The 25,387-nt window shown below is 44.4% G+C and overlaps 1 protein-coding gene across 4 annotated transcripts in view; it reads right to left on the bottom strand.

Moving 5' to 3' along the window:
• Positions 1-25,387, bottom strand: part of ascc3 (activating signal cointegrator 1 complex subunit 3) — a 193,131-nt gene that overhangs the window by 56,499 nt on the left and 111,245 nt on the right. For all 4 annotated transcript variants that reach the window (XM_039805613.1, XM_039805615.1, XM_039805614.1 and 1 more), the window contains 8 exons: positions 11,221-11,412; positions 9,898-10,122; positions 8,349-8,468; positions 7,546-7,710; positions 6,432-6,518; positions 5,467-5,643; positions 3,038-3,263; positions 1,204-1,358 (listed from right to left, as the gene is read on the bottom strand). In XM_039805613.1, the coding sequence (XP_039661547.1) occupies positions 1,204-1,358; positions 3,038-3,263; positions 5,467-5,643; positions 6,432-6,518; positions 7,546-7,710; positions 8,349-8,468; positions 9,898-10,122; positions 11,221-11,412 (1,347 nt within the window). The remainder of the gene's footprint in view (positions 1-1,203; positions 1,359-3,037; positions 3,264-5,466; positions 5,644-6,431; positions 6,519-7,545; positions 7,711-8,348; positions 8,469-9,897; positions 10,123-11,220; positions 11,413-25,387) is intronic.

Below are 25,387 nucleotides of genomic sequence, written 5' to 3'. Positions count from 1 at the left end.
ACACTTTCAAATTGGATTTTATTTTCAAATGGTGTAGCTAAACAATGATCATTTTTTAGAATATTTTTTCGTGGCATTTTTAGCCCTTTATTATTGACAGCTTAGACCTGAAAGGGGAGAGAGAGGGGGAGTGACATGCAGCATAGGGTCGCAGGTCGGAACCGAACCAGCGGCCACTGCGTCGAGGACTGAGCCTCCGTACATGGGCGTGTACTCCACCAGGTGAGCTACCCAGGCGCCCTAAACAATCTTTTTCAACTTCTTCTCAAATGCCTGTGTTTAAGTAGTAGCACTCTGAACCCATCAATCACTGTATTTGTATGTGATTCCAATGCTCCCTCCAAGTCATCCTGGTAGAGCCAACAGTGAAGCAGAGCTGCTGTGTTTAAGGACACCTGTGTGTTGCCCTGGAGGCTCGAGCAGGTGTGATCACGGGTGAGTGTGCTGCAGTGTTTCAGCAGGGTGAGCTGCGCTGTGCCTTTCCTGCAAATCATGGTATTCTGTTGTATTTTTTACGTTTTACACAACGTCCCAACTTCATTGGAATTGGGGATTGTAAATTAATATTTAATATTCATTTATTATAATATATTACAACATGCTGTTCATTGGAGGTATGCACACTTGTTGGTATTAAAAAATGACTTTACTACTGTGCCATTATTCATACAGTATATTTCAATTCTCAAGTCAAGTCAATTCTACTTATATAGCCCAGCATCAAAAATCACTGATTTGACTCAAGGGGCTTTCTCACTCATACCACTGCCAGCTAAAGGACCCAAAAGAAGGTTTTCTATCAACTTAAGTCATCTAACATGATTCATTTTCATACAATACCATTTTTAGAACTCTGTGAAAAAACTGAAGTAAGACAAGATCATTTGGAGGGAATAATTTATGTTGTAATGCCAATCAAAAGCTCCCAAATCTCTAAACTTCCAAGCATTTGTTTTGTCTAAACTATGAGCTGTGTTGAGCTTGAAAACATAAATTTGGGGTATTGGTTTTGCGCTAGCAAGAAATTTAGGGAATGTATCTTTAGGTAGTAGTAAAAGTAGGCTGACAAATTGGTCTGGAAAATGCAACAAAAAGGGGGCCAAACATCCTGAAGACTATGACACGTACATTCAATTTTTGAAATATTTCTTTTCAAATATAAAGAGAAGCAGTAGTAGGGTCACATGTTAAAGTATAGTATACCTGATCGTTCCAGCGAAAGTCAGGCGTGATGATGAGCCGAACACGTAGGACGGTGCGTGTGATTGGCTGAATGTTGGCCTCCATTGTGATGGAGGGGATCTGGTGGACACACTGTTTGACTGTAAGCCCAATGTTGACATGGTGCAGCATGTGACCTGGGAACAATACATCTGATATTAACATGTGTTGTGTGTCATAATTATGAGTAAACCAGATTACAGAGAAATTCCAAAGAAAAGCCAATGTTTAAAAAAATAGCTAGGCCAGATAAATTTAGCATAATACACATTTCTGCAGCACAAATTCCATAAATGCAACAACAGAGGAGTGTCATGCTAACAACTCTGCTGTTCTGTGTTAGACTGGGTAAACCCAGCCCAATCTGCCGGCGATTTGATTTCGCCCTGCAGCTCAGGCAGGAAACCTGTACGTTTATCTATCCTGCTTCCGTTACAAATCTGCGGGGCCCAATCACAAACTGGCTTATCCACCTGCCGCGCTATTGGTGGGTTTAATACGATGACGATAGAGAAGCGACGGCAAGCAGCTTTTTGTTTACTTTCAACATGGCGGCCACCGAAGCGCAGCAGCCCGTTGATGCTGCTGTCGCTGCTGTTTTAAAAGATTTCAAAAGGCAAGTTTTCTCTGATAATGGAACAGAAACTTGCCCTGAAAAATTCCTACAAAAGAAGGATGTGTTTGCTTTACTACCGACCAGCTTTGGTAAAAGCCTAATTTACCAGCTAGCCCTGCTGGTGGCCAAAAGAATGGAGCTCAGCTCAAACCCCGTTGTTGCAAAGTATGTCACCCTTGTTCTGATTGGTTGAAGGACTATCCAATTGCGTACAGAGTCATTTGAACTATGCCCGTTGGTCACGCCTCTTGTGCAGTAGAAAATACAGAGCACACTCCCCAGACTGATGTGCAATCTTAAAAGATTGAGTTGGGTCTGGTGATATGCAGACTAGTTCTGTGTTTCTCTTTTTCAACAAAAATACTATTATCATTTACTAATGAATTCCTAACACTTTGCTGTTTTCTTTATCACTGTTAAGCTTCTGTCAATGAGCATCAGTACTTCCTGCAGATGTGTTTCACATTAATAGCCTACCAGGACAACGACGGAGTATGCCCTCTGAGCCACCGAAAGGCTCTTAATTTGAAACATCCGTTAAAGACATGTTGGGTCAATTAGCGGTACCTTGGGAGCGACATAGCAGCAGCGTGGTTTATAGCACGACTGGCGTACGTGTAATAATTAGGGCTGGGGATTATACAGTATGCTTTTGTCCCGATTCGATTATTTCACCATACGTGGGTGCCGATTCGATTTGTATTGCTAATTCGATAGTATTGAGTATTGCGATTTTTCTTTTCCTTCTTTAACAAAACCCGAAGTTGAATAAAAAACTGCTAGAGACAATATATCATGAGACTTTTCTAAAAAACTAATTGTTTTCTAGAAAGAATGCATGTCACATGTCAGTCAGTCAGTCTGACATTTATTTGGTTTGTAAAGAAGTACATAATATTTATTTTCTTTTTTTACTGGAAACCAATATGATGTAGTCACCGTCGGCTGTACAGTATAAACAGAAAATATTTAGGTTAATTATTGGTAGAAAAAGAATAAAAAAAAAATCTATTCATTATTTCTAATGTGAGCCTTTTTTTCAAATAAAAGGCAATTTCTTTCCTACAGTTAAGGTAAGTAAAGGCCCCGGCCACTACTTGAGAGTTTAAGTCTAATTTACTCCTGACATTTGGTGCTTTATGACTGTATTTTAGTGTAGTTTTAGAATCATTTATGCAGCTTGGGTTCAGTTGTCTTTACCGATCTCATCCTTCCTCATTTCCTTCAGTTGGTCCACAGTGAGCTTCCTCTCCTCCAAGCGGTTCAGCACAACGTGGCTTAGGTTGGGGAACTGGCGGAGAGGGTGGGCAAAGCCCCACAGCCGCTTATCGATCACTTTACAGAGGGTGAGCAGTCGGTAGGTCATAGCCGGCCACCGCTTCCTCAGAGCGATCTCGAACAAAGCCCTGACGATCCGAGCAGCATTCTGTGAGAAGGGACAACAGGAGGGAGGGGAAAAATGAGGCTGAATCAACATCATTGCAGGTATTGAGCGTGATTTATGGTTCTGCGGAGGCTCCAAGCAGAGCTTTCCCCGTAGCGTACGTAAGTGGTGTGTGCCTAGATGTCTTTAAGAGAATAGCAGGGCCGGCATGTGTGTGTGTGTGCGTGTGTGTGGGGAGTGTGTGGTAGAGCGAGTGAGTGATGTGATTATCTGTGATAGAGTCCTAGTGAGAGAAACAAAGTGTCTCCCCTGTTCTTTCTGACCACGGTGGGAAATCTGTAGCCGGAAAAGTTAACCCTCTCCTTGATTTCATGTTGTTTATGGAGAAGGAGAACCAGGAAATGAGTCGAGGGGGGAAATGCAACGCTACCAAGCCACGGCCGAGCGACGTGCATCGCCGCGATGTTTAGTTATATTTCTCGAGAGGTGCACGTCAGGCTACAGCGTAGGGTCCGGCGTAGGGCCGGTGTCTACACTTACCTACGTACGTAGCCACGGCGTCCGTTTAACGCAGAACCATAAATCACACTTTAGTGCTGCAATTGTAGACAGCAGTAGTTAACCAGTGAGTCGCCCCGTGTATTGCAAGCCTGGTGGCCCACCGGGCCTAAGTTGCCCCCCACCAGGCCTAAGTGACTGGGAATAATTTTTTTTAATGTATTTCATAAAATTATTTTTTAACGACTCGGTTGGAAACTTAGACGTAGTCATATTTTCTCCAGTTAGCTTTTAGCACTGACTTAACGTAGGATAACGTATGGAATCTGTCTGATAGCTTTTAAAAAATTCTGAATTTCGCAATTCAGTCCATGATTCTGTGATCACAGATGCTGTTGGGCTCTACATTAATGCTGCCATCAGTCTGTAACTTTTCTGGGGGTGGGGGCTGAACCCTGTTAACAGTGAACTTTAAAGTCGGAACAAAACAACTGAAACACATTTGTACTGGAGCAGAAGTACCCGGCAGCAGCTGTATGGTACATCACGCTGTATACTGATGATTAATCGTGTGTGATCAGGACGAGGTCTGGCTGGGTTCAGGCGTCCAGGTTGGCCACAGCTGTGCGCTGATGGATTGCTTGCGTCAGTTCTGGAGGAGAGGTCATGTGGCAGTGTTGCATGCTGATAGACTGCTCAAGTCTGGTCATGCTGTGATTGATTTGGTCAGGTGTTAATGGGAGCTGATTGTCTGGAGAGGTCTGAATGCACTCTGGGCGGTGGGTTATTGAAATCTGCCTGTGCTGACAGCGGGGTGAGACCGAGAGGTCTTGCTGGACACAGGAAGGCCTGAAGTCTGGGGAGAATAGTCTGGGTCAATGGAGAGTACATTTCCAGGATAACTGCCCGACATCCGTCCCTCACCTTCCGCTTGCTGTGTGTTGCCGTTCTCAAAATCTCTTCGCTTGGGGAAACGACAACAAACAAGGCAGACCTGCTTGGTTCTTGGTTGCAGCACTGAGCACAATGTTGCGTTTAACAGACGAATCCAACGTATGTCTATGTATCTCAGTCCAAAATAAAACTGTAAATAGTACAAGTGGCTTATTGACTTTGCCTCTTACCTGGACACAGAACCTGTAACCTGGATCTATTACAAAAAAAGTAGTTATATCGACAACTTTTGTTTTTCCGGGATTGTTCAGGTGCCGCCGGAAATTCTGCCGGATGTCCCTTATTTCAGCCAGATGTCCGTCACCTTCTGCTTTCTTTGTGTTGGCGTTCTAAACTCCGGTGGATTTATGAGGACTATGGTTAACTGCAGGCGAAATCAGCTAGCTAGACTATCTGTCCAATCAGAGTTTTCTGTTGCACGACTAAAACAACTTTTGAACGTACACGTTCCACCAAAACAAGTTCCTTCCCGAGGCTATTTAGCAGAGGCACCGAGGCTCCGTCTGGTGCTTATCGCCGCCCAAGACGGTTGTGATTGGTTTAAAGAAATGCCAATAAACCAGAGCACGTTTTTCTTCCAAGATATGTCAACTGGTAACTTAATTTCCAACTGCTACTCACTTAATTAACTGGACATGAATGAACTTAAAGATTTGTCATTTGAGGGTTTTATTAACTGGTTTATCTCCTCGTTGTGTGTAATGCGTGTGTGTGTGTGTGTGTGTGTGTGTGTGTGTGTGTGTGTGTGTGTGTGTGTGTGTGTGTGTGGTGGAAGCGTTCTTTTTCCCCTCACCTGTGCCACGTACGACAGGTCTGAGATGAGAGAGAAGCTGTCCACCTCTCCTCGGCTGATGTACGTCTGAAGCAGAACGTTGATTTTGCCGTAGCCATTCTCCACCCCGCCGGCGGCCGGCAGCTCACAGTAGTTACTCAGCAGCTGATCCAGCTCCTCCATCTCCTCGTCACGAACCTGCCGACACACATCACCAACACGGTGCACTGACATTTTCATAGTATAATGGAGTTTTGAGTGGATAAGTACATTACATACATAGACATACTGTGGGTAGACCTGACTATTATTTTTTTCTTAAGATTCTTTTTTGCGCATTTTTTTAGGCCTTTATTCGACAGGACAGCCCCTCTCTCCCCTTTCATGTCTTCATGAAAGGAGAGAGAGAGGGAGAATGACATGCAGCAAAGGGCCGCAGGTCAGAGTCGAACCCGGGCCCGCTCCGTCGAGGAAGAAACCGAAAGCTCTTTGAGCTATCCTGATGTAGACTTAATAAATAATCTGTGCTGCTTGGTGGGTGACTACAGGTTTCAAATTAAAACCTTTTCTTTGGGAACATAACTCTGTCTAAAGATGGAGACACGTGGGTGGGATCTCAGGGCTTGACTCAAGCTCCGACAGCCGTTGCTGTAGCTTATAGTGCGTTTCATTTATCTCGGGACTCAGAAGCCGAAGCTAGGAAGGACGTCACACCCGCGTTGAAGTTGGATAGGACTTTGTGTACAAATGACTTTGTGAGACACAAAAGAGACAGAAGTGCTAATAACAGCATGTTACTACAGCTTTCATTACAGTTGATGCTGATGTTGATGTTGGATTTTTAGCTCGGGAAACTGCGAGATTGTCCGAGTTCCGAGCTCGGAAGTCCGCGGTCAGTGGGGGGGAGGGCGTGTTTCCGACTTTGACCTCGGAAAATCCGACGTCCTACAAATGGAAAGCACTGCTATACATGAGGTCCTTCTCACCTTAAGCTGGTCAAACTCTTCAGCCTTGGACACAATACTGAGGATGTCAGCGTCTGTTCGCTGTGAGTTGAAAAGTTCATTGAAGGTCTTCACAGAAGGAGGGAAGAGAAATATAAGGGGTTAATGGAGTATCAGGACAAGTCATTAGGTCTGATGCAGTGATGCGCACTAAATATGGCGTAAATGCACAAGAATTGAACAAAGATGAATCAGATACATTCACTTCCAAGGTTACAATATCATAAGTATATCTGCTTGCTGACACAAATTTAGTGATTTGATTGAAGGATACTCAAAATTGTGAGTTTGTGAGTAAACACGTGTCAACTGGGTTTGTGGTCTTGCCATCAGTTCCTTTAAAGTCTTTTCATTTCCATAAGTTGCCCACTTGTTTCTTTACTTAAATCGTATCATCTTTATTTCTTGGACAGGACCCTGGGTCCAGTCAGGCAGTATACAATGACACATTCTCACTCCCATCGCGTCAAAAAGAGACGCTTGGTCAGGTGCCTTTGGCGTTTGTTACTGACGCAAAAAGTCTCCTGTAGCGTCATATTTAGACAGGCTAGGTCGGGACTCTTGGCGTCACTTTTCAACGCTATAGATTGGGGCTCTTGGCGTCACTTTTTGACGCTCTGGGTCGGGACGTAACGTTTAACTGACATTCGGCACAACAACGGGACAGTTTTAGGAAAAGATGGTGGGTGGGGTTACAGAATGTACGCTTCAGTGACACATGGGACAACAACAGGACACTTTCCCGGGTGAAAGTCCTGTGATGTCTGACCCATCCACCACCCCAACCAACCTCCATACGCTGAGTTTCATACTACTCGCTACCGTTGTTGCTCTTAATACGACGTCATCTTACAGCACTGCGGTCGAGCTGCTGCTATTCCCGGGGCGTCCCATACAGATGCTAAAGGGTGATTCTTGCGTCGGTATCGCTGACGCTGAGAGCCACTGACCAAGCGTCCGTATTTTACGAGTTGGGAGTGAGAACGGGTTGTATATTACAGCAAGAAAAATGTCCAAACATGAAACACTGCCCAACGCCGGGCGCCTCTTCTGATGTGTGATTAGGCTCAGTTTGGTTAAGAAAGTGAGTCCATACCTCTATGGTGTTGTATTTGATGTAGAAGTGGCTGGCGGTCCTGCCCATGTCAGTGGAGGCATAGTAGCCGGTGCGCTCCTCGAAGCGGATCATTTTGGCTTTATCCAGCTTCCTGCCTGACTCCACCACGAGCTCCTTCCTGTACAGCTCCAAGGAGGGATCCATCTGGCAAAAGAAGGTGAAAATGCTTCATGTTCAATGCACCAATTACATTCTAGCATATGGGAGTGAAATATTTACACAAGTTAACCTACATGGACATTTTGTGTGACTGTATGTCTTGTTTTGTCTTTTCTTTCTAAGACTGTACTTGTTTTTGCCTTTTTAAGTAATTGTTTTGAAAATTCCATCAATTAACTCCGTCATATACTGAATGTTCTATCTATCCACATCTTTCTCTTCTATAAGAACTTATTTAGGTACAACTGCAGTCTTCCTAGCAGAAAACATTTCAGACAATCAGAACTCTGAAAATATTAGTTTAGCTTATTTGTTTACACATACAAATACTACAGATTAATGTACACATAATCAATAAATGATGTGATGGAGAGATGCAAAAAACCCTCAAAGGGGCTTCATCTGGGCAATCTCCAATGCATAGTCAAATTTAAATTGAAAGATACTAAAATACTGAAAAGAAAAGAGAAAAGCCCAAACTAAAATTACACACGACCCACGATCAAATCAACAGAATCATTTGAAATATTTTACACAATCGGTAACAAGTTCAGATTGATGTTGGATTGAAATTTGGTAATTCATCATTTCACAATTGTTATAGTTGTCCTGAAAACCCCCACCTGATAAGCCTTGTGGTTGATGCCATATGCCAATGGGTTGGCCCTCATGCGAACATACAGGTAGGTATAGCTGAGCCACTTCACCGCCTCCTCCACGTTGGTGACCGTCCCCAGAGCAATCTGAATCCAGCAGAGAGAAGAGAGCAAGACTCCTCACACACACACACAGACACACACACAGCCACTAACATCAGCGGTCTCTGTCACCATCTAGTGGACACCCCAGGACACTGCAGTCTCAACACAAACCCGTCCGGTTTGGTTTCAATCTACTTTTCCAACAACAGCACTGCCAGCCATGGGCGTAAACAGTTGGGGAGACAATAAAGCGTCAATTGTAGACTCTACAACTGTACAATTTTGTTAAAAAAAACAAAAAACTATCTGTCCCATAGTCTGCTGTGCATTTTGTTATTGCTCTGCAGCTGATAGCTCTCTTTCACAACGTTTAAAAGCATCTTGAGCCCCCCCTCTCTTGACTCACAGTGGTTTGGTCCACTGCCTGCTACACACACATGTACGTTCAGTGGTAGGAGCGCCGTTAAGAGACACGGCACTGGGTGGGAGGGAACAACGTTTGAATCACTTCAGTAACGTTAGTTGTGGAACTCCAGTAAGTAGACAATGGCTGTTTTATTCACTTTAAACATCGTATGAAGTGATTCTTTTCTCTAATATGTTTAAAGGGAATTAAATCGCTTGCCAGCCTACTTACTGGAGTTCCACAACAACGCATATCCTCTACATCAGCCTTTCTCAAACTATGGGCCGGTACGCGGAGCAATGCCTACTGGGCCGTGGGACCCCCCCCCAAAAAAAAATAGATCCAAACGGGGCTCTCTGTGTCTGTCGGATGGTTCTGAAAGAGACATATCAGCAGAGCAATAACAAAATGCACAGCAGACTATGGGGCAGGTGGATTTGTATTTCAAATACAACAAAATTGTACAGTTGCAGAGTCTACAATTAACGCTTTATTACCCCCGACTGTTTACACCCAGGTCATGCAAACAGGATATTCCGTTTGGATATTATATATATATATATATATATATATATATATATATATATATATATATATATATATATATATATATATATATATATATATATATATATATATATATGTTAACTCTGAGTTTACAAAAGTCTTGGGTTCACAAAAGCAGCGTAATATATGAATAAAATAGTAAATAAATGTCTAAAATTAATTTTGTAACATTGCTTTTTGAGTAGGAGTTTTGTCAAAAATTGCTTGGACTCTCCGGTGGGTCTTTTGTCCTCAGAGGCAACCCTATGTAACTTGTCCCTCTTCGCTCCCCCTACAGGTTGTCTCGTTGGAACTACAGCCGCGTGAGCTGTAGTTCCAACGAGACAACCTGTAGGTGGGACCAAAGTGGGAAAGGTTGCATAGTTTTGCTTTAAAACCCTTGCTCTCCACAACTGGCTACATTTTTCAGAAAGGAAAGAAAGCAATTTTGCATCTAGATTGGAAGAATAAAGAAACGATTAGCATTAATCCTGTCCAACCATGGTTACGGAGACTGACCTCGGCGTTGAGATTGTCAGCCAGACTGTCCAGGAACTGGCTCTCGATGGGGTTCTGCTGGGTCAGCAGGGTCAAGTAGTGGCTCAGTTTCTCATGGGTGGTGATGATGGTGCCCTCGCCGTACTTGTCAAACTGGGGACGACCTGCACGCCCGAAAATCTGCATGACGTCCAGGATGCCCAGGTCCACCAGGGCGCCGCGCTTGGCGTCGTAGATTTGAGTACCCTGTTACAGACACAAGAGACACAAGTGGTTTCAGGGGACTGGAAACATATGCAAGAAAATGTATTCCTGTGAATATCTAATTACATATGAGTAAAAAGCTGCTTATTTAAAATGTACTAAGATTGACCAAATAACTAGTAGTATTTCAACTGCAGTGCAACAAACAAGTAGCCTCGTGAGACCATCCTGATCTCTCGAGCTCCAGTTTTCCACTCGCAGATCAGTCTGGCATCTTGAGATAGAGAAAATTTGGAGCAGTTCGCCAAACGAACGGGCCAATCAGCGTTGGTTTTGAGGCAGGTTAGGTAGTGATAGACAGATGGTTTATCCAATCAGCTAACCCGTATTTTCAGACAGCAGTAGCCCTAATTCTGTTAGCCGCTCGCTAATGCTTTTTTCTCTTGGATCCTCATGCTGAGCTAACGAGCTATGCTTTGCCTGCAGCAGCAGGGGCGGGCTTGTGGTTGTATTTTCATACGCTTTGTGGATCTGATTGGTTGATTTGGCCCGTCTATCACCAACATAGGTGATAGACAGATGGTTTATCCAATCAGCTAACCAGTATTTTCGCCCCTTCCCAAAAGTTCTCCAACGGAAAGTTCCCAGATGGATATGCCGAGCAAATGCGAAGCAATCCATCTGGCGGAGTCAGGTTAACAAACAAGAGGAGAGCTTAGGTTTTCAGGGTTTCTACATGCTTCACCAAGTCAAATTTAAGACTTTTTAAGACCATTAGGAATGAAATTTAAACAAATAAAATCCTTTTTTATGTCTGTGGTACAATCCGAAAGAGACCAATAACACGAAAGCTGATTGGCTGCAGAATAAGTTGCATGTTGGTCTCATTTGTAGTCGTAAAATAGCAAAATTATATTTGGACATCCGGTGGAATTTCCGGCGGCAACGAAGCAATCCCGGAAGTGGAACGTCGTGGATTTAGACTACTGAAGGTCTGAGACCCCACGGCAGTTGATTACCTCTCCTGGCTGGTTCCAGTCTTGCTTACAGAAAATAGAAGCAAGAAAGAAAGACAGAAAGACAGAAGGAGACAAACCAAGACAACTAAAAGGCAAAACAAAGAAAGTCAAATAGTAGAACCTTGATGATAACTGCATGGGCCGGCAGGTTCACTCCCCAGGCCAGGGTGGCAGTACAGACCAGCACCTTGAGGTGGCCTTTGGAGAACATGCTCTCCATCAGGCTGCGGTCAGACCGCAGCATGCCAGCATGATGGATCCCAAAGCCTTCTGGATACATCTCCTTCATCTGCTTGTTTCTGGAGCGCTGGATCTGAAAGAGGTGTAGGAGAGGCATTTGATTTGATTATTTTTTTTTTAAACAGAGAGAGAAAAATGCCTGAGGGGGACCTGACGGAAAGCAAGTAGCACAGTAATAATTGTTATTTTCCACAGAATAACACGATGCAGTTCAAGAACATGATAATGTGACACACACACACACACACACACACACACACACACACACACACACACACACACACACACACACGAGGGCTGCATCGTTTTTCTAATCGCAAAAGACACGCAGAGACTTTTTTGTGTTAGTTGAAAGAAAATATCAGTAGAAAACTGCCCTTTAAAATGTAACTATCATTGTCTTTTTAGCACTGTCTTTTATATTCAACTCAATGTTCAATTTGTTCAATAAAAGAATGTTGGAAATTATTTCCTGTAATTTGTTTTAAATTCAACCAAGCAACTGGTTGTATTTCAGCAGAATACTGAAAACAGCAGAAAGGCAGAACTGGGTACACTTTAATATCTGTTTATTTATTGAAAGTAATATCGTTATCGCAATATTTACAACCTTATCACATATTTTCCTCATATTGTGCAGCCCTAACACACACACACACACACACACACACACACACACACACACACACACACACACACACACACACACACACACACACAGTCTGATTGAGATGTGTGCTGGTGACTGACAGTAGGGCTGTGACCTGACTGGGCTTGGGGGGAGGCCTCATCACAGGACTTTATCTCTCTCTCTGGGCATCTAAATAGAGGTCAGCACCCAGCACTCCTCTGCACAGCAAACTGAAAGCCCCATTACTGGCAGCATCGGTCTCTCTCTCACTCACACTCTCACACACACACTCACACACACACACACACACACACACACACACACACACACACACACACACACACACACACACACACACAGTGTTTGGGTTTGCAGTGACTGTCTGGTTTTGTATGCAAACCTTGTGGATAAAGGTTTAGAACTTTAAGTTACCAACTGTGCAGCAAGTATATGAAAATGAGGTCAAATGCCACAGAAGTAAAGATTTTTTTCCATAATGTGAAAACAATAAATTGGTTTATCTAAAGCAGTGGTTCTCAACCTATTTTTGTGCCAGCGCCCCAAACCATTATCCAGGTCCCTAACCAGCCCGCATCACATAAGATGTAGGCTAGTTGCCCCGAATATGAATGATTATGTCCTAATATTACGCCTATTATTGTTGTTAGTATTGTTATCACAAATAATCAAAAAAATCACATAATTGAATGACAAACAACATATTTATTAGTTTCCCAGGTATCAAAAAAGCCATGTGAATATAGAAATTATATTTACAGGTGTTTAAAAAAAACATTCAATTTAAATAACAATAGCCAATCAGAACAACTAGATATGTAACATTCAAACTTTAATTAGGTATTACAAACACTAATAGTAGCAAATCAGAAATAGCTAGCAATTTAACATTCAAATCTATTTTTCATTCAAATCTAAATCTATAATCGGATTGTTCCAACGGAAAACAAGCTGGCACTTATCAAGGGGTAAAAGCAGAAGGATTTACTTCCGAACCTTTGAAATTTAAGGCCGTGTTATGGCCGTGCGTAGAACCGACGGCGTACCCCCGCTGACCACTCTGCGTCTACGCCGGACCCTACGGGGTAGCCTGGCGCGCACCTCTCGAAAAATGGAACTACACGTCGAGGCGACGCAGACCGCAAGGACTGTGATTGGTCAGGTGAATGCAATCATTTCCGGAGTGTAGTTTTCCCGTCCCTCTACACCGCCATTGTTTTGCCCGGAGTTGTTTGTTTCGTGAAAAGGACAACGATGGATTAAGTTGAGGAGTGTTTGATCGAGGAAGTACGAAAGTATAGTGAGAGCCCTTTTTTTGATGCTTAGAGTTTAGAATTACAACACAAAGAAAGAGGAAGGTTACGGACATCGGCGAGAAGACATGCATCCGGCGGAATTTCCTGCTGGGGCCGGAGCAATCCCAGAAGTGCAACTTCGAGCATATAGACAACGCTTAGGCAAAAAAAAAAGGATGGTTGGTTCGGGTTAGGGGAAAGGTCATTATTTGGGTTAAAGCTACGGTGCGTAGTTTCTGTCGCCCCCATGAGGAATTCTAAGTAATGACAACAACACTGTCGGGGCGCCACCCCCACCCCTCCTCCATGCAGTTGCTGGTAGCGTTTATCCCATCAAATCGAGGAGGAAACGGAGGATTAAAAAAAATAACATAATAATAATACATTTTATTTAAAGGCGCCTTTCATGGCACTCAAGGACGCCTTACAAAATTTATAAAAAACATTTAAAGAAGAAAAAGAAAAATCAAACCAGTACAGCATCAAACGTTAATCACATAAAAGCCTGCCTAAACAGATACGTTTTAAGACGAGATTTAAAAACTGAGAGACTAGAACTGTTTCGAACTTCCACAGGAAGAGAGTTCCATAAATGGGGAGCAGCATAGCCAAAAGCTCGTGACCCCATAGAAGCTGTCCTAGTGCGTGGCAGAACAAGTGTAAGTGCAGAAGCAGATCTTAGAGTGCGGGAAGCAGTGTGAATATGAAGAAGATCTTGAAGATATGAAGGAGCCAAATTGTTAAGTGCTTTGTAAGTTAAAAGCAAAACTTTAAAATCTAAACGGAATTTAACCGGGAGCCAATGCAACTTCTGTAAAACAGGAGAAATGTGTTTCATGGACTCTTCAGAAGAGGTAGTGATCTTTTAATTTTGATATTCTCTTTGTCTCCAAAGCTGAACGCTGCAGTTGTCCTTTCTCAGCAGTGACGTTAAAAGCATCACTCGAGCTTCTGCGTGTGAATGTACCTGAACTACGCCATTTATTAAACAAAACCAAACTGAGTAATCCACAGAGAGTTTTCTGGGGCTGATAGTCTTAATTAGCTTTGCATCAACTCATTTGGCAATGGCTTGAATGGAACAGAGGTTTATATTAATGAAGAGTTGCGCACTATAGCTTTAAAATAAAAATAAACTACTGGGACAAGGTTAGGTTTAAAAAAAGAAAGAAAAAGAAAACTTGTTCAAGGTGTCTGCTGTGTCAAACTCATTTGTCCAGATTTCACCCTAACTTCATCCATTTTGCACAGACCAACAAGTATGGGACGCTAGTGCTGATTGAAGGACGTGCTCCCTCACTGGCTTCCCACCTACGGTCACTGCCATTTATGTTCTATGGGGCAAAGCGAGAAGCAAGCTGACTGATTGTACGTCTTACATCTGTACATCTTACTGTGACCTGTGCAATATGCCATCTCATATTCATCTGTACATCAGTATATACTGTATATTCCTCCCAAATGTAAATAATGACCTGTACAATATGCCTTTTTCATATTCATGTGTATATTCATCTATATATATATATATATATATATATATATATATATATATATATATATATATATATATATATATATATATATATATATATATATATTCTCCCCACCTGTAAATACAAGAAGTGCAGTCTACATATTACCATTATTACGCTCTTCTTATTTTTTTCTTCTATTTCCTTTTTATTCTTTCTTTGTGTATTTTTTCTATCCTATTGGCGTATCCTATTTCGTATCCTATTGGCCTAATATCTTATATTATATATAGTTAATGTGTAGTTTTGATGTTTTGTTGTGCTGCATTGAGCTGCTGTGACTTGAGGGAATTTCCCCATTGTGGGATCAATAAAGTCCATCTAATCAAGGTGCGGCCTAACTGATATTAAGCAAGCTGCACCTTGTGAATGAATCAAGTAATGAATGCCTTTGAGGATGTATGACTTTTTATAAAATGGGTAGCTAAAATCAAGCTGAAATCCGATGGTTACCTAACCCTGGTTCATAGCCAGAATATAATAACCATATACAATGGCTATGACGTCTAATTCCTTTGCACAATAGGTATCACTCCGCATGTGAGAAACAGACATTAGACTAACCAACTGATAGCAGACTAATAGAAGTATTTCAGTGTACAATTTCATTGCTTTACCTTGCAGTCATACAGCCCTTTCCGATGGGGAACTGAAGCCGTTATCTATGCTCTCTTCAAAGCTAACAGACGCCATTGACAAAAACAGTCATTTTGCCTAGCAGAAAACGGGAGTTGCTGTTCAACTGCTGCGTCGATCGGTTAGTTGCTGGTCTAATGCTGTCTCGATCGGTTAGTTACTTAGTTTTATTGGGTGCTTTTCTTGAGCGTTAAGCAAAAGAAATAGCCTGTGGTAGCGTAGGCTAACGTTACCTGTGGTGCGTGCATAGCAACCGCCTCGGTAGGCAGACAGTCCAGGTTTGCGCTGGGACAACGCCCCTTTAGCTGTGATATAATCACCCACGTACAACGGTCTGCCGTGAGCTTTTGCGTAAATCAGGGGTGTCAAACATACGGCTCGTGGGCCAGAACAAGCTCGCCAAAGGGTCCAATCAGGCCCACTGGATGACTTTGCAGAGTGTGAAAACTTTCAGAGAAGTAATTAATTCCAATTCCAAATTGATCACTTTAATCTCAGAGAATATCCGTAAATTTACGTTTTTTCTCGGAATATTCCCCCTCTCTCCCGGGTCCGTGACATCATTTTTTTTCCCACAACGGCCTTAGAACGTGGTCGTAGCAGAAGCAACTTGCGTTTGCCAACATCAAGCTGAGAATAAACTATGAGGCAGATAAAGTTTCTGATCTGTCTGGCCCACTTCAGATCAAATTATGGGGCCCATTAACTAAAATGAGTTTGACACCCCTGGCTAAAATGTATGACTCATCTCGTCTGTCCCCTTTCTATGAAGGCCCACTTTCCTGCCCCACCCTCAAGTGTGGACATTCAGAACAGGTATGTAAAAACACTTTTGGCGGTAGACGTTCAACCTTGAAAAGTTCGCACATGTAGATTCTTTGGCACCTTCTACAAAGTCTAGCACATTCCCTCTTCACCCAGCTATTGATGTGGCAGTGCATTTGTTATGCTGGTACCCTTTCCACTTCCAATTCGTGCAGTGATTTATTCAGATCCCAGACAATCCCATAAAAATTGCACAATAGAACAAAAAACAATCCTACTATGCTGTATGCGTCATAAAATCAGGGAATACCGGACACTGGTGCGAGTCCTCAGTGCCAGATTGTGCACTGTGCTGTTGAGATCCACATGAGCCGGGGGGAAGGTAGGTAATTGAAATGCTATGGCTGAGGGTTTGGCTTTGAGGTGTCAGTGTGTTACGGCCATGCTTCCAGCCTCTAATCTAAGGTGAGTTAGCTCTGATGTCTGCCGTGCCATGGCTGTATTTGAGATGGCAGTGACCTAAGCTCCTGATCAGGTCCCATTAGGCGCTGCCACTCGCTGCTGCTCCTGCTGCAGAGCTGACTCTGTCCGCAGGCAGCCAGCTGCCAGCTCCACTCGCCGTCTGTCATTGCTGTGACTATGTAAAAAACACCAGCGCCGAAATAACGCTTTGAGTAATAGCATCAGTATTATGATACAGCACATTACAGCTTTAAGAGATTGCTGAGATTTTAAAGTGTAAAATCACACCAAAAATGTGGCAAATGATACCCGCGCTGTGTGGTGAGGAGTGGCAGATGGGTGGCTTCTGTCTAACGACATCCCTACCAACACTGACTGTCAGGAGCACCAAAACTATTCATTTACTCTTATGGGGCAGGATGGCTAATTGTTGATTCCATTAAGTGGCCCCTTGATAGTCATAATGTTTGGTGCTCAGAGAGGCTGGGAGAGGCAGTTAGAGTGGGAGGATGAGCTTCCACTCACATCCACTCCACTCCCCCAACACGATCTGCCTCTATCTCTTGATATACCATTCCGTTTCAGCTCTATCTAAGGTGGATCTTTCTTTAAATACTTCAATAGCAGTGAACGATTTCACATCGTACAATGATTTGCAATTTTGTGAGGTATTTCGTTAACTGATGTATTAAATGAGCTTAGTAGTAGTTTGTCTGGTATGCATGAAGTGCCACACTTTGCACATCTCTGGCCAGCAATGAAACAAATAAATTGTTCTCTGCTGCTGCTATGATTGTCTATTCTGAATGTTCGAATGTCATCGGCTAAACATAAAGATGAGAGAATCAATTATAAAAGAACTCCCAGAGTTAGGAGAGATCAGTGTGGGAGATCTTTGGTTGGTCTTGAACCTTTTAAACTTCTTTGACTACACTATTGCTCTAAACCAGGGATCTTCAACAGGGGGTCCGGGACCCTTAGGGGGTCCTCAGAGTTACTGCAGGGGGGGCACTGAGTTGCTGTTTTAATTATTTAAAAAAATTATAAAAAAATTCCAAAAGGTAAAATATGTCTGAAAATATACATAAACATGGGCCCAACACATTAACAGCAAAGAGATATCGGCCTATTTGTGATTTTATTTTATTTACACAACATTGATGTATGTAAGGTAGCCATCCACAGTGAAATTTAAGGATCCACTGTGCTACATGTATGTTTAACATTAAAACATGAGGTACTGTATAAGTATATGAATATGTTTATTGCATTGTATATATTTTGATACCTTAGTATTGTATGCACCATAAAAAGGTATGTTTAGGCTATAGGCCGCCCTGTACGTTATTGTAGGCCCAGTTTAATTTGCAACTCAATTTTATACATCTTAGTAAGGGGTCCCTGATCCGTCTCTCTTTCAGCTAAGGGGTCCTTAGCCTAAAGAACGTGGAAGACCCCTGCTCTAAACAAACTCAATTTGTAACAGACCTATTTATTACGTTTTTAATTGGCTTTGATCATATTGCAGCAGACTGGACAAAACAGTTTAAGTACAGAGACCACATTTCAACTTGCACACAAAATGTCATGGAAACATCTCCTAACGACACTGGAAATGTGTTGGAAAGGAGCCGTGAAAGATTAACAAAGCTGTAATGTGTGAAGTAGCAAAGGAGGTCATATTTGTTAGCATGAGTGTGTTGTTTGACCTTTTGTGAAGACAAAAAAAAAGCAAGTTCATGATACGAGTCCTTTGTTCTTGAACATGGTGGGTGTCGAAGCACAACAGCTAACACTCAAGTCAGCCGTTTTAATGCTGATTAAGTAATTCCACGGACTCCCTATGCACTACAATGATAACATGCAAGGCTATGGCACTAAAGACGAGCTATAATACCAGTCAGACTGGATGAAGAGGTGCTCGGTTTTCTTCACACTGTCCCAACATTTTACAAAGCCATTTTTCTATTTAAGGCAGCCGTTTTTATATATATTTGTATGTGTGTTTGTCACTCTACTGTGTCATTCCTATTTTCCAACAGCCTTTGAGTTGCCACTCATTGTTGTTGATCAGTGTACTGCGGAGCTGGTTTGGCATGGTGACAGGTTGTCACGGATCTGACACAATGAAAGGACCGGCAGTGGACTAGACTTGTAAAAATAGCACCAGTGAAAGCAAACAAAGACATTAATGAGCCTACTCTGGTGAGTCCCAGTAGGCTCTGCACTTTACAGGCATCAGCGTGTCTGCATCTGTGTATCTTGTCAAACAAAATAACATGAAAGCTGCACATCTAAAGACCACAGAGATGGAGAGTTTACAGAGAAAGAGAAGTAAAGGTTTCTCAGTACTTCGGCACTGTCTATCTCTGCCTTTACGGCACATCATCACTAGTTTAACACTCCTTCTTAAGTAATATGCTTCCCTACTTTAATAGACAAATCGTTCATATCACATGGCATGAATGTCCAGTATTGACACCCTACATTAGTGATAATGGTGTTACTACACAGCCCTCAATAACCTTTGATAGGTCTCTAATATCATCCGTGTAATGGACTCATGGGACCACAAGGTGTCTCTTAACCTCCACGGAAGAGTTCCTTTCTCGTCTGGAACAAGTCACATGGTTTCATCTCCAAGAACTGGATATTAAAAAACGAGGGAGACAGGGGGGAGGTGAAGGGAAGAAAAAAGGACAGGGAGGTAGAGGCTGGATTGTCAGAGATGGAGCAAAGGAAAGTCAAACGGGCTCTCGAGTACAATACTCTCTAGGGAGAGCTCTAGAGGTTCCCTGCAAATACATAGGTTGGGGTAATCTGATAGGCTTTATACTCTCAGTTATTTTGCCACTTCTTTACATTTACATCTGAGAGATCATAAACATGTGTAGCCTCAAATACATGTTTATTGTGATTCATATCGATAGCTGTAGCGGTTTTAATACCTCTGTTATGCTTACAAAAGCTGAATTTCAAACCTAATTAACAGAGACCCTGTTTACACTTGGTTTTAAAATGCTTCTTAGGCAGCCATGATTAGGGTTGGGTACCGTTTGGATTTTTACGATTCTGATGCCGAACCGGTACTTTTATAACAATTCCGAACCGATTCTTGAAAAACTGAAAAATAACAAAAGAAAGGCTTTTCTATGGAGTTTTTTTTAAACTGAAAATGATTTAAATTCCTCTCCGTGAACCATCACCTTATCGTGGTGGAGAGGTTTGTGTGTCTCTGTGAACCTGAGGGCTGTGTTGTCTGGAGCTTTGTGCTCCTGGTAGGGTCTCCCAAGGCAAAGTGGTCTCAGGTGAGGGGCCAGACAAAGAATGGTTCAAAAACCCTATGGAAAAACAAGGTAGAGATGGAGTGACCCTGCCCGGAGGAAGCCCGGGGCCCCCGTCTGGAGCCAGGCCCAGACGGCCGGGCGCCGTGCGAGCGCCTGGTGGCCGGGTTTGCCACGAAGCCCGGCCGGGCACAGCCCGAACAAGCTACGTGGCTCCCATCTCTCCAGCCCATGGGCCCACCACCTGTGGGAGGAACCGCTGGGGTCGGGTGCGCTGCCACATGGGTGGCGGTGAAGGTCAGGGGCCAGACCCGGGCAGCAGACGCTGGCTCTGGGGACGTGGAACGTCACCTCTCTGTGGGGGAAGGAGCCGGAACTGGTTAGATCTGGTGGGGCTTACCTCTACGCACAGTCTCGGTTCTGGAACCGTACTCCTGGATAGGGGTTGGACTCTTTTCTTCTCCGGAGTTGCCCAGGGTGTGAGGCGCCGGGCGGGTGTGGGGATACTAACAAGCCCCCGGCTGAGTGCCGCTACGTTGGAGTTTACCCCGGTGGACGAGAGGGTCGCCTCCCTACGCCTGCGGGTTGTGGGGGAAAAACTCTGACTGTTGTTTGTGCATATGCACCAAACAGGAGTTCGGAGTATTCGGCCTTCTTGGAGACCTTGAGTGGAGTCCTGTATGGGGCGCCAGTGGGGGACTTCAATGCACACGTGGGCAATGATGGAGACACCTGGAGAGGAGTGATTGGGAGGAACGGCCTCCCTGATCTAAACCAGAGTGGTTGTTTGTTGTTGGACTTCTGTGCTAGTCATGGATTGTCTATAACGAACACCATGTTCGAACATAGGGATGCTCATAAGTGTACCTGGTACCAGAGCACCCTAGGCCGAAGGTCAATGATCGATTTTATAATCGTTTCATCTGATCTGAGGCCGTATGTTTTGGACATTCGGGTGAAGAGGGGGGCAGAGCTGTCAACCGATCACCATCTGGTGGTGAGTTAGGTCAGGGAGTGGGGGAAGACTCTGGACAGACCTGGTAAGCCCAAACGTGTAGTGCGGGTAAATTGGGAACGTCTGGAGGAGGCCCCTGTCCTACGGACTTTCAACTCGCACCTCCGGCGGAGCTTTTCGTGCATCTCTGTGGAGGCTGGGGGCATTGAACCCGAGTGGACAATGTTCAAAGTTTCCATTGCTGAAGCTGCGGCGAGGAGCTGTGGTCTTAGGGTCTTAGGTGCCTCAAGGGGCGGTAACCCACGAACACCGTGGTGGACACCGGTGGTCAGGGAAGCCGTCCGACTGAAGAAGGAGTCTTTCCGGGATAGGTTATCCCAGAGGACTCCGGAGGCAGTTGCAGGGTACCGAAGGGCCTGAAGGGCTGCAGCCTCTGCCGTGAAAGAGGCAAAGCAGCGGGTGTGGGAGAAGTTTGGAGAAGACATGGAGAAGGACTTTCGGTCGGCACCAAAGTGCTTCTGGAAAACTGTTCGCCACCTCAGGAGGGAAGCGAGGGAACCATCCAAGCTGTGTACGGTAAGGATGGGACACTGTTGACCTCAACTGAGGAGGTAATAGGGCGGTGGAAGGAGCACTTTGAGGAACTCCTGAATCCGACTATACGCCCTCTATGTTAGAGGCAGAGCTGGAGGATGACGGGGATTGTGCCGCATTTCCCAGGCGGAAGTCACTGATGTAGTCAAACAACTCCACAGTGGCAAAGCCCCGGGGATTGATGAGATCCGTCCAGAAATGCTCAAGGCTCTGGGTGTGGAGGGCTGTCCTGGTTGACACGCCTCTTCAACATTGCGTGGAAGTCTGGAACAGTGCCAAAGGGGTGGCAGACTGGGGTGGTGGTTCCCCTTTTTAAAAGGGGGACCAGAGGGGTGTGTGCCAATTACAGGGGTATCACACTTCTCAGCCTCCCTGGTAAAGCCTACTCCAAGGTGCTGGAAAGGAGGGTTCGGCCGATAGTCGAACCTCGGGTTGAGGAGGAACAATGCGGATTCCCGTCCTGGTCGGTGGAACAATGGACCAGATCTTCACTCGCATAGGATCCTGGAGGGAGCCTGGGAGTATGCTTAACCGGTCTACATGTGTTTTGTGGATTTGGAGAAAGGGGCTATGACCGGGTCCCCTGGGAGATACTGTGGGAGGTGCTGCGAAAGTATGGGGTGAGGGGGTCTCTACTCCAGGGCCATCCAATCTCTGTACGACCAAAGTGAGAGCTGTGTCCGGGTTCTCGGCAGTAAGTCGGACTCGTTTCAGGTGAGGGTTGGCCTCCGCCAGGGCTGCGCTTTGTCACCAATCCTGTTTGTAATATTTATGGACAGGATATCGAGGCGTAGTCGGGGTGGGGAGGGGTTGCAGTTCGGTGGGCTGGGGATCTCATCGCTGCTCTTTGCAGATGATGTGGTCCTGATGGCATCATCGGCCTGTGACCTTCAGCACTCACTGGATCGGTTCGCAGCCGAGTGTGAAGCGGTTGGGATGAGGATCAGCACCTCTAAATCGGAGGCCATGGTTCTCAGCAGGAAACCGATGGAATGCCTTCTCCAGGTAGGGAATGAGTCCTTACCCCAAGTGAAGGAGTTCAAGTACCTTGGGGTTTTGTTCGCGAGTGAGGGGACAATGGAGCGGGAGATTGGTCGGAGAATCGGTGCGCGAGTGCGGTATTACATTCCATTTATCGCACCGTTGTAACGAAAAGGAGCTGAGCCAGAAGGCAAAGCTCTCGATCTACCGGTCAGTTTTCGTTCCTACCCTCACCTATGGTCATGAAGGCTGGGTCATGGCCGAAGAACGAGATCCAGGGTACAAGCGGCCCGAAATGGGTTTCCTCAGGAGGGTGGCTGGCGTCTCCCTTAGAGATAGGGTGAGAAGCTCAGTCATCCGTGAGGAGCCGGAGTAGAGCCGCTGCTCCTGCTCGAAGAAAAGCCAGTTGAGGTTTTTCGGGCATCTGGTAAGGATGCCCGCGCGTCCCTAGGGGAGGTGTTCCAGGCACGTCCAGCTGGGAGGAGGCCTCGGGGAAGACCCAGGACTAGGTGGAGGGATTATATCTCCAACCTGGCCTGGGAACGCCTCGGGATCCCCCAGTCGGAGCTGGTTAATGTTGCTCGGGAAAGGGAAGTTTGGGGTCCCCTGCTGGAGCTGCTCCCCCCGCGACCCGACACCGGATAAGCGGACGAAGATGGATGGATGGATGGATGATTTAAATTGAACAATATATTAACGTTTTAAAGTACTTAAATATATAATGAGTAAACGTAAGTCACCTAACACATAACTAACGTCCGTTTCAGAGCGTGTACAAAAAGGCGTCTATCAGCTGTGATTGTAGAGTGCATGTCCAAGAATAGCGCGGACACGCGCTTCACACCGCGAGCGGGCACGTGCGCCACTTGGCAGAAAAGGGAGAAAGAAAAAAAGAGTCTGCCGCTGTCCGGAGCGACAGAGGGAAAATATTTCAGTCGGAACCGAAATGATGAACCAAAATTTGCGTCCTAATCCGGTCCGAATAGTGGAACCGGGTTTCGGTACCCAACCCTAGCCACGATATAAGTGGACAGCGCTAAATACAATTTGAAATGACCACCAAGGATCATTGTGATCTGATCACTTAAACCACTTCCCAGGGGGGGTGGTCTGTGATGCATTTGATCACATATCTTTTGTGTTGTAAAACGCAAATGTGTCCTGATGTGTTCAGGAGAATACCCGGTTTAGTTTGCTAATGTTATCTCTGCAAACGGAGATACCATTAGCGCTATACAGCCGGGCGTTCAGATCCAGTCAAATTAGCGGCAGCCGCATGTGTATACAGTAGTGGCTGTGGATGAGAGGGAGGCTGGCTGCTGAAAATCAGACGTTTTGGCGCTTGTGGTATTCCTTTTGGCGCTGCCTAAAACCTCTTTTGGGGGGCGCCAAAACTTTCTATATGCAGGAAAAACCCTATCTGTGGGAGGAGATGTGTTAGATTCTGCTGACAAGTCATATCTCCAGCGTTGCAGACACGACCGCTAACGTGATTGGCGAGAGTGTGGGTTTGAACTGTGCACGGGGCTCTTTGACCTTCTAGTGGAAGTGACGTAGGCAGTACCCAAATCTGGGGGGGTGTTTGCACAACAAAACACAACATGCAAGAATTAAATCCCCCTTCCAATACCATGGATATAGAGCCACTCGGCCAGCCGTGCCAAAACACTTATTTATGAACTTCAATATTCAATGGGAAATAATCTCAGAATGAAATAGCACAACATGGTGTCACCATAAAACACAGCGCTTACAAGCCGGAGAGGGGAGTTCACTTTGCAGTGAAAACAAAATACTTTCACCCAGGAAACGCTCGTTTGTTCCTCGGGAGTGTTTTAATCCAAGCCACCATCTTTTTTTTTCTAAACTCAACAAGTCGTTTTGGCGCCTAAACTTAGCGGTCATCCCCACGGCCCCTGAAAACCACTATTTTAAAGAAAACTTCAATTAAGAAATACGTCTGGAAAAATTGTGTTTACTCAGAGAACCAAGTTACAACGTAACCAAGCGTTTCATTGCAGCAGTAAACAAGGAAGTAGGCTGCTCTTGTGTTGATTTATTAAGATGAGGGGAGAACATTTCTCTGGGTTTAATATCATTTAAAGTAAAGCAAGGTTTTGCTTTCTGCTTTTGACTCATTTAAAAAAGACAGAGAGAGAGAGAGAGAGAGAGAGAGAGAGAGAGAGAGAGAGAGAGAGAGAGAGAGTTGTTTTGTAATTGCAACTCCACAACCGCTCTGCAAAAGTGAACTCATGGTCAACTTAGGTGAACGGGCGGGGGATCATTTATGCTAATATAGAGGTCCAAGCCAGACTCATCTTTAAAGCCAGATGTATTAGAAGACCAACCAGGTCAGACTGGTTTTTACCTCGACGACAAGTCTTGTCACATTTTAATCTCGTCACTCACACACACACACACACACACACACACACACACACACACACACACACACACACATATATATATATATATAGCTTGCAAAGCTGAAGTCTACTGTGGACACAACAATTGTATACTACTACTTTTCTTATTCCCATGTTTGGTAAACAAAACAAGCAACAAACAACATTTATTGTTTCACTATATTAACGTATTTACCTTACTTTTTACTGGGATTAAGCCAGGGATCTTCATCAGGGGGTCCGAGACCCCTAGGGGGTCCTCAGAGTCACTGCAGGGGGGCCTCCAAATTATTGTTAATTTTGGAAGTGTTTTCAAAATTTAAACGTCTTAACAGGATTCCAACATATTATTAGCAAATATAAATCCCCACTGATGATAGGCTTACTGACAAATAATGTAGTCACTAATTAAAACATGATTTATAAAATCATGCCAACAATTTTAAGGCTATTTGAATAGCTTAGTATTCTATGCAAAAAAAGGTAT

This window comes from Perca fluviatilis, chromosome 7, assembly GCF_010015445.1.
Source record: "Perca fluviatilis chromosome 7, GENO_Pfluv_1.0, whole genome shotgun sequence".
Lineage (NCBI taxonomy): Eukaryota > Metazoa > Chordata > Actinopteri > Perciformes > Percidae > Perca > Perca fluviatilis.
This window is presented reverse-complemented; position numbering and strand designations above follow the sequence as displayed.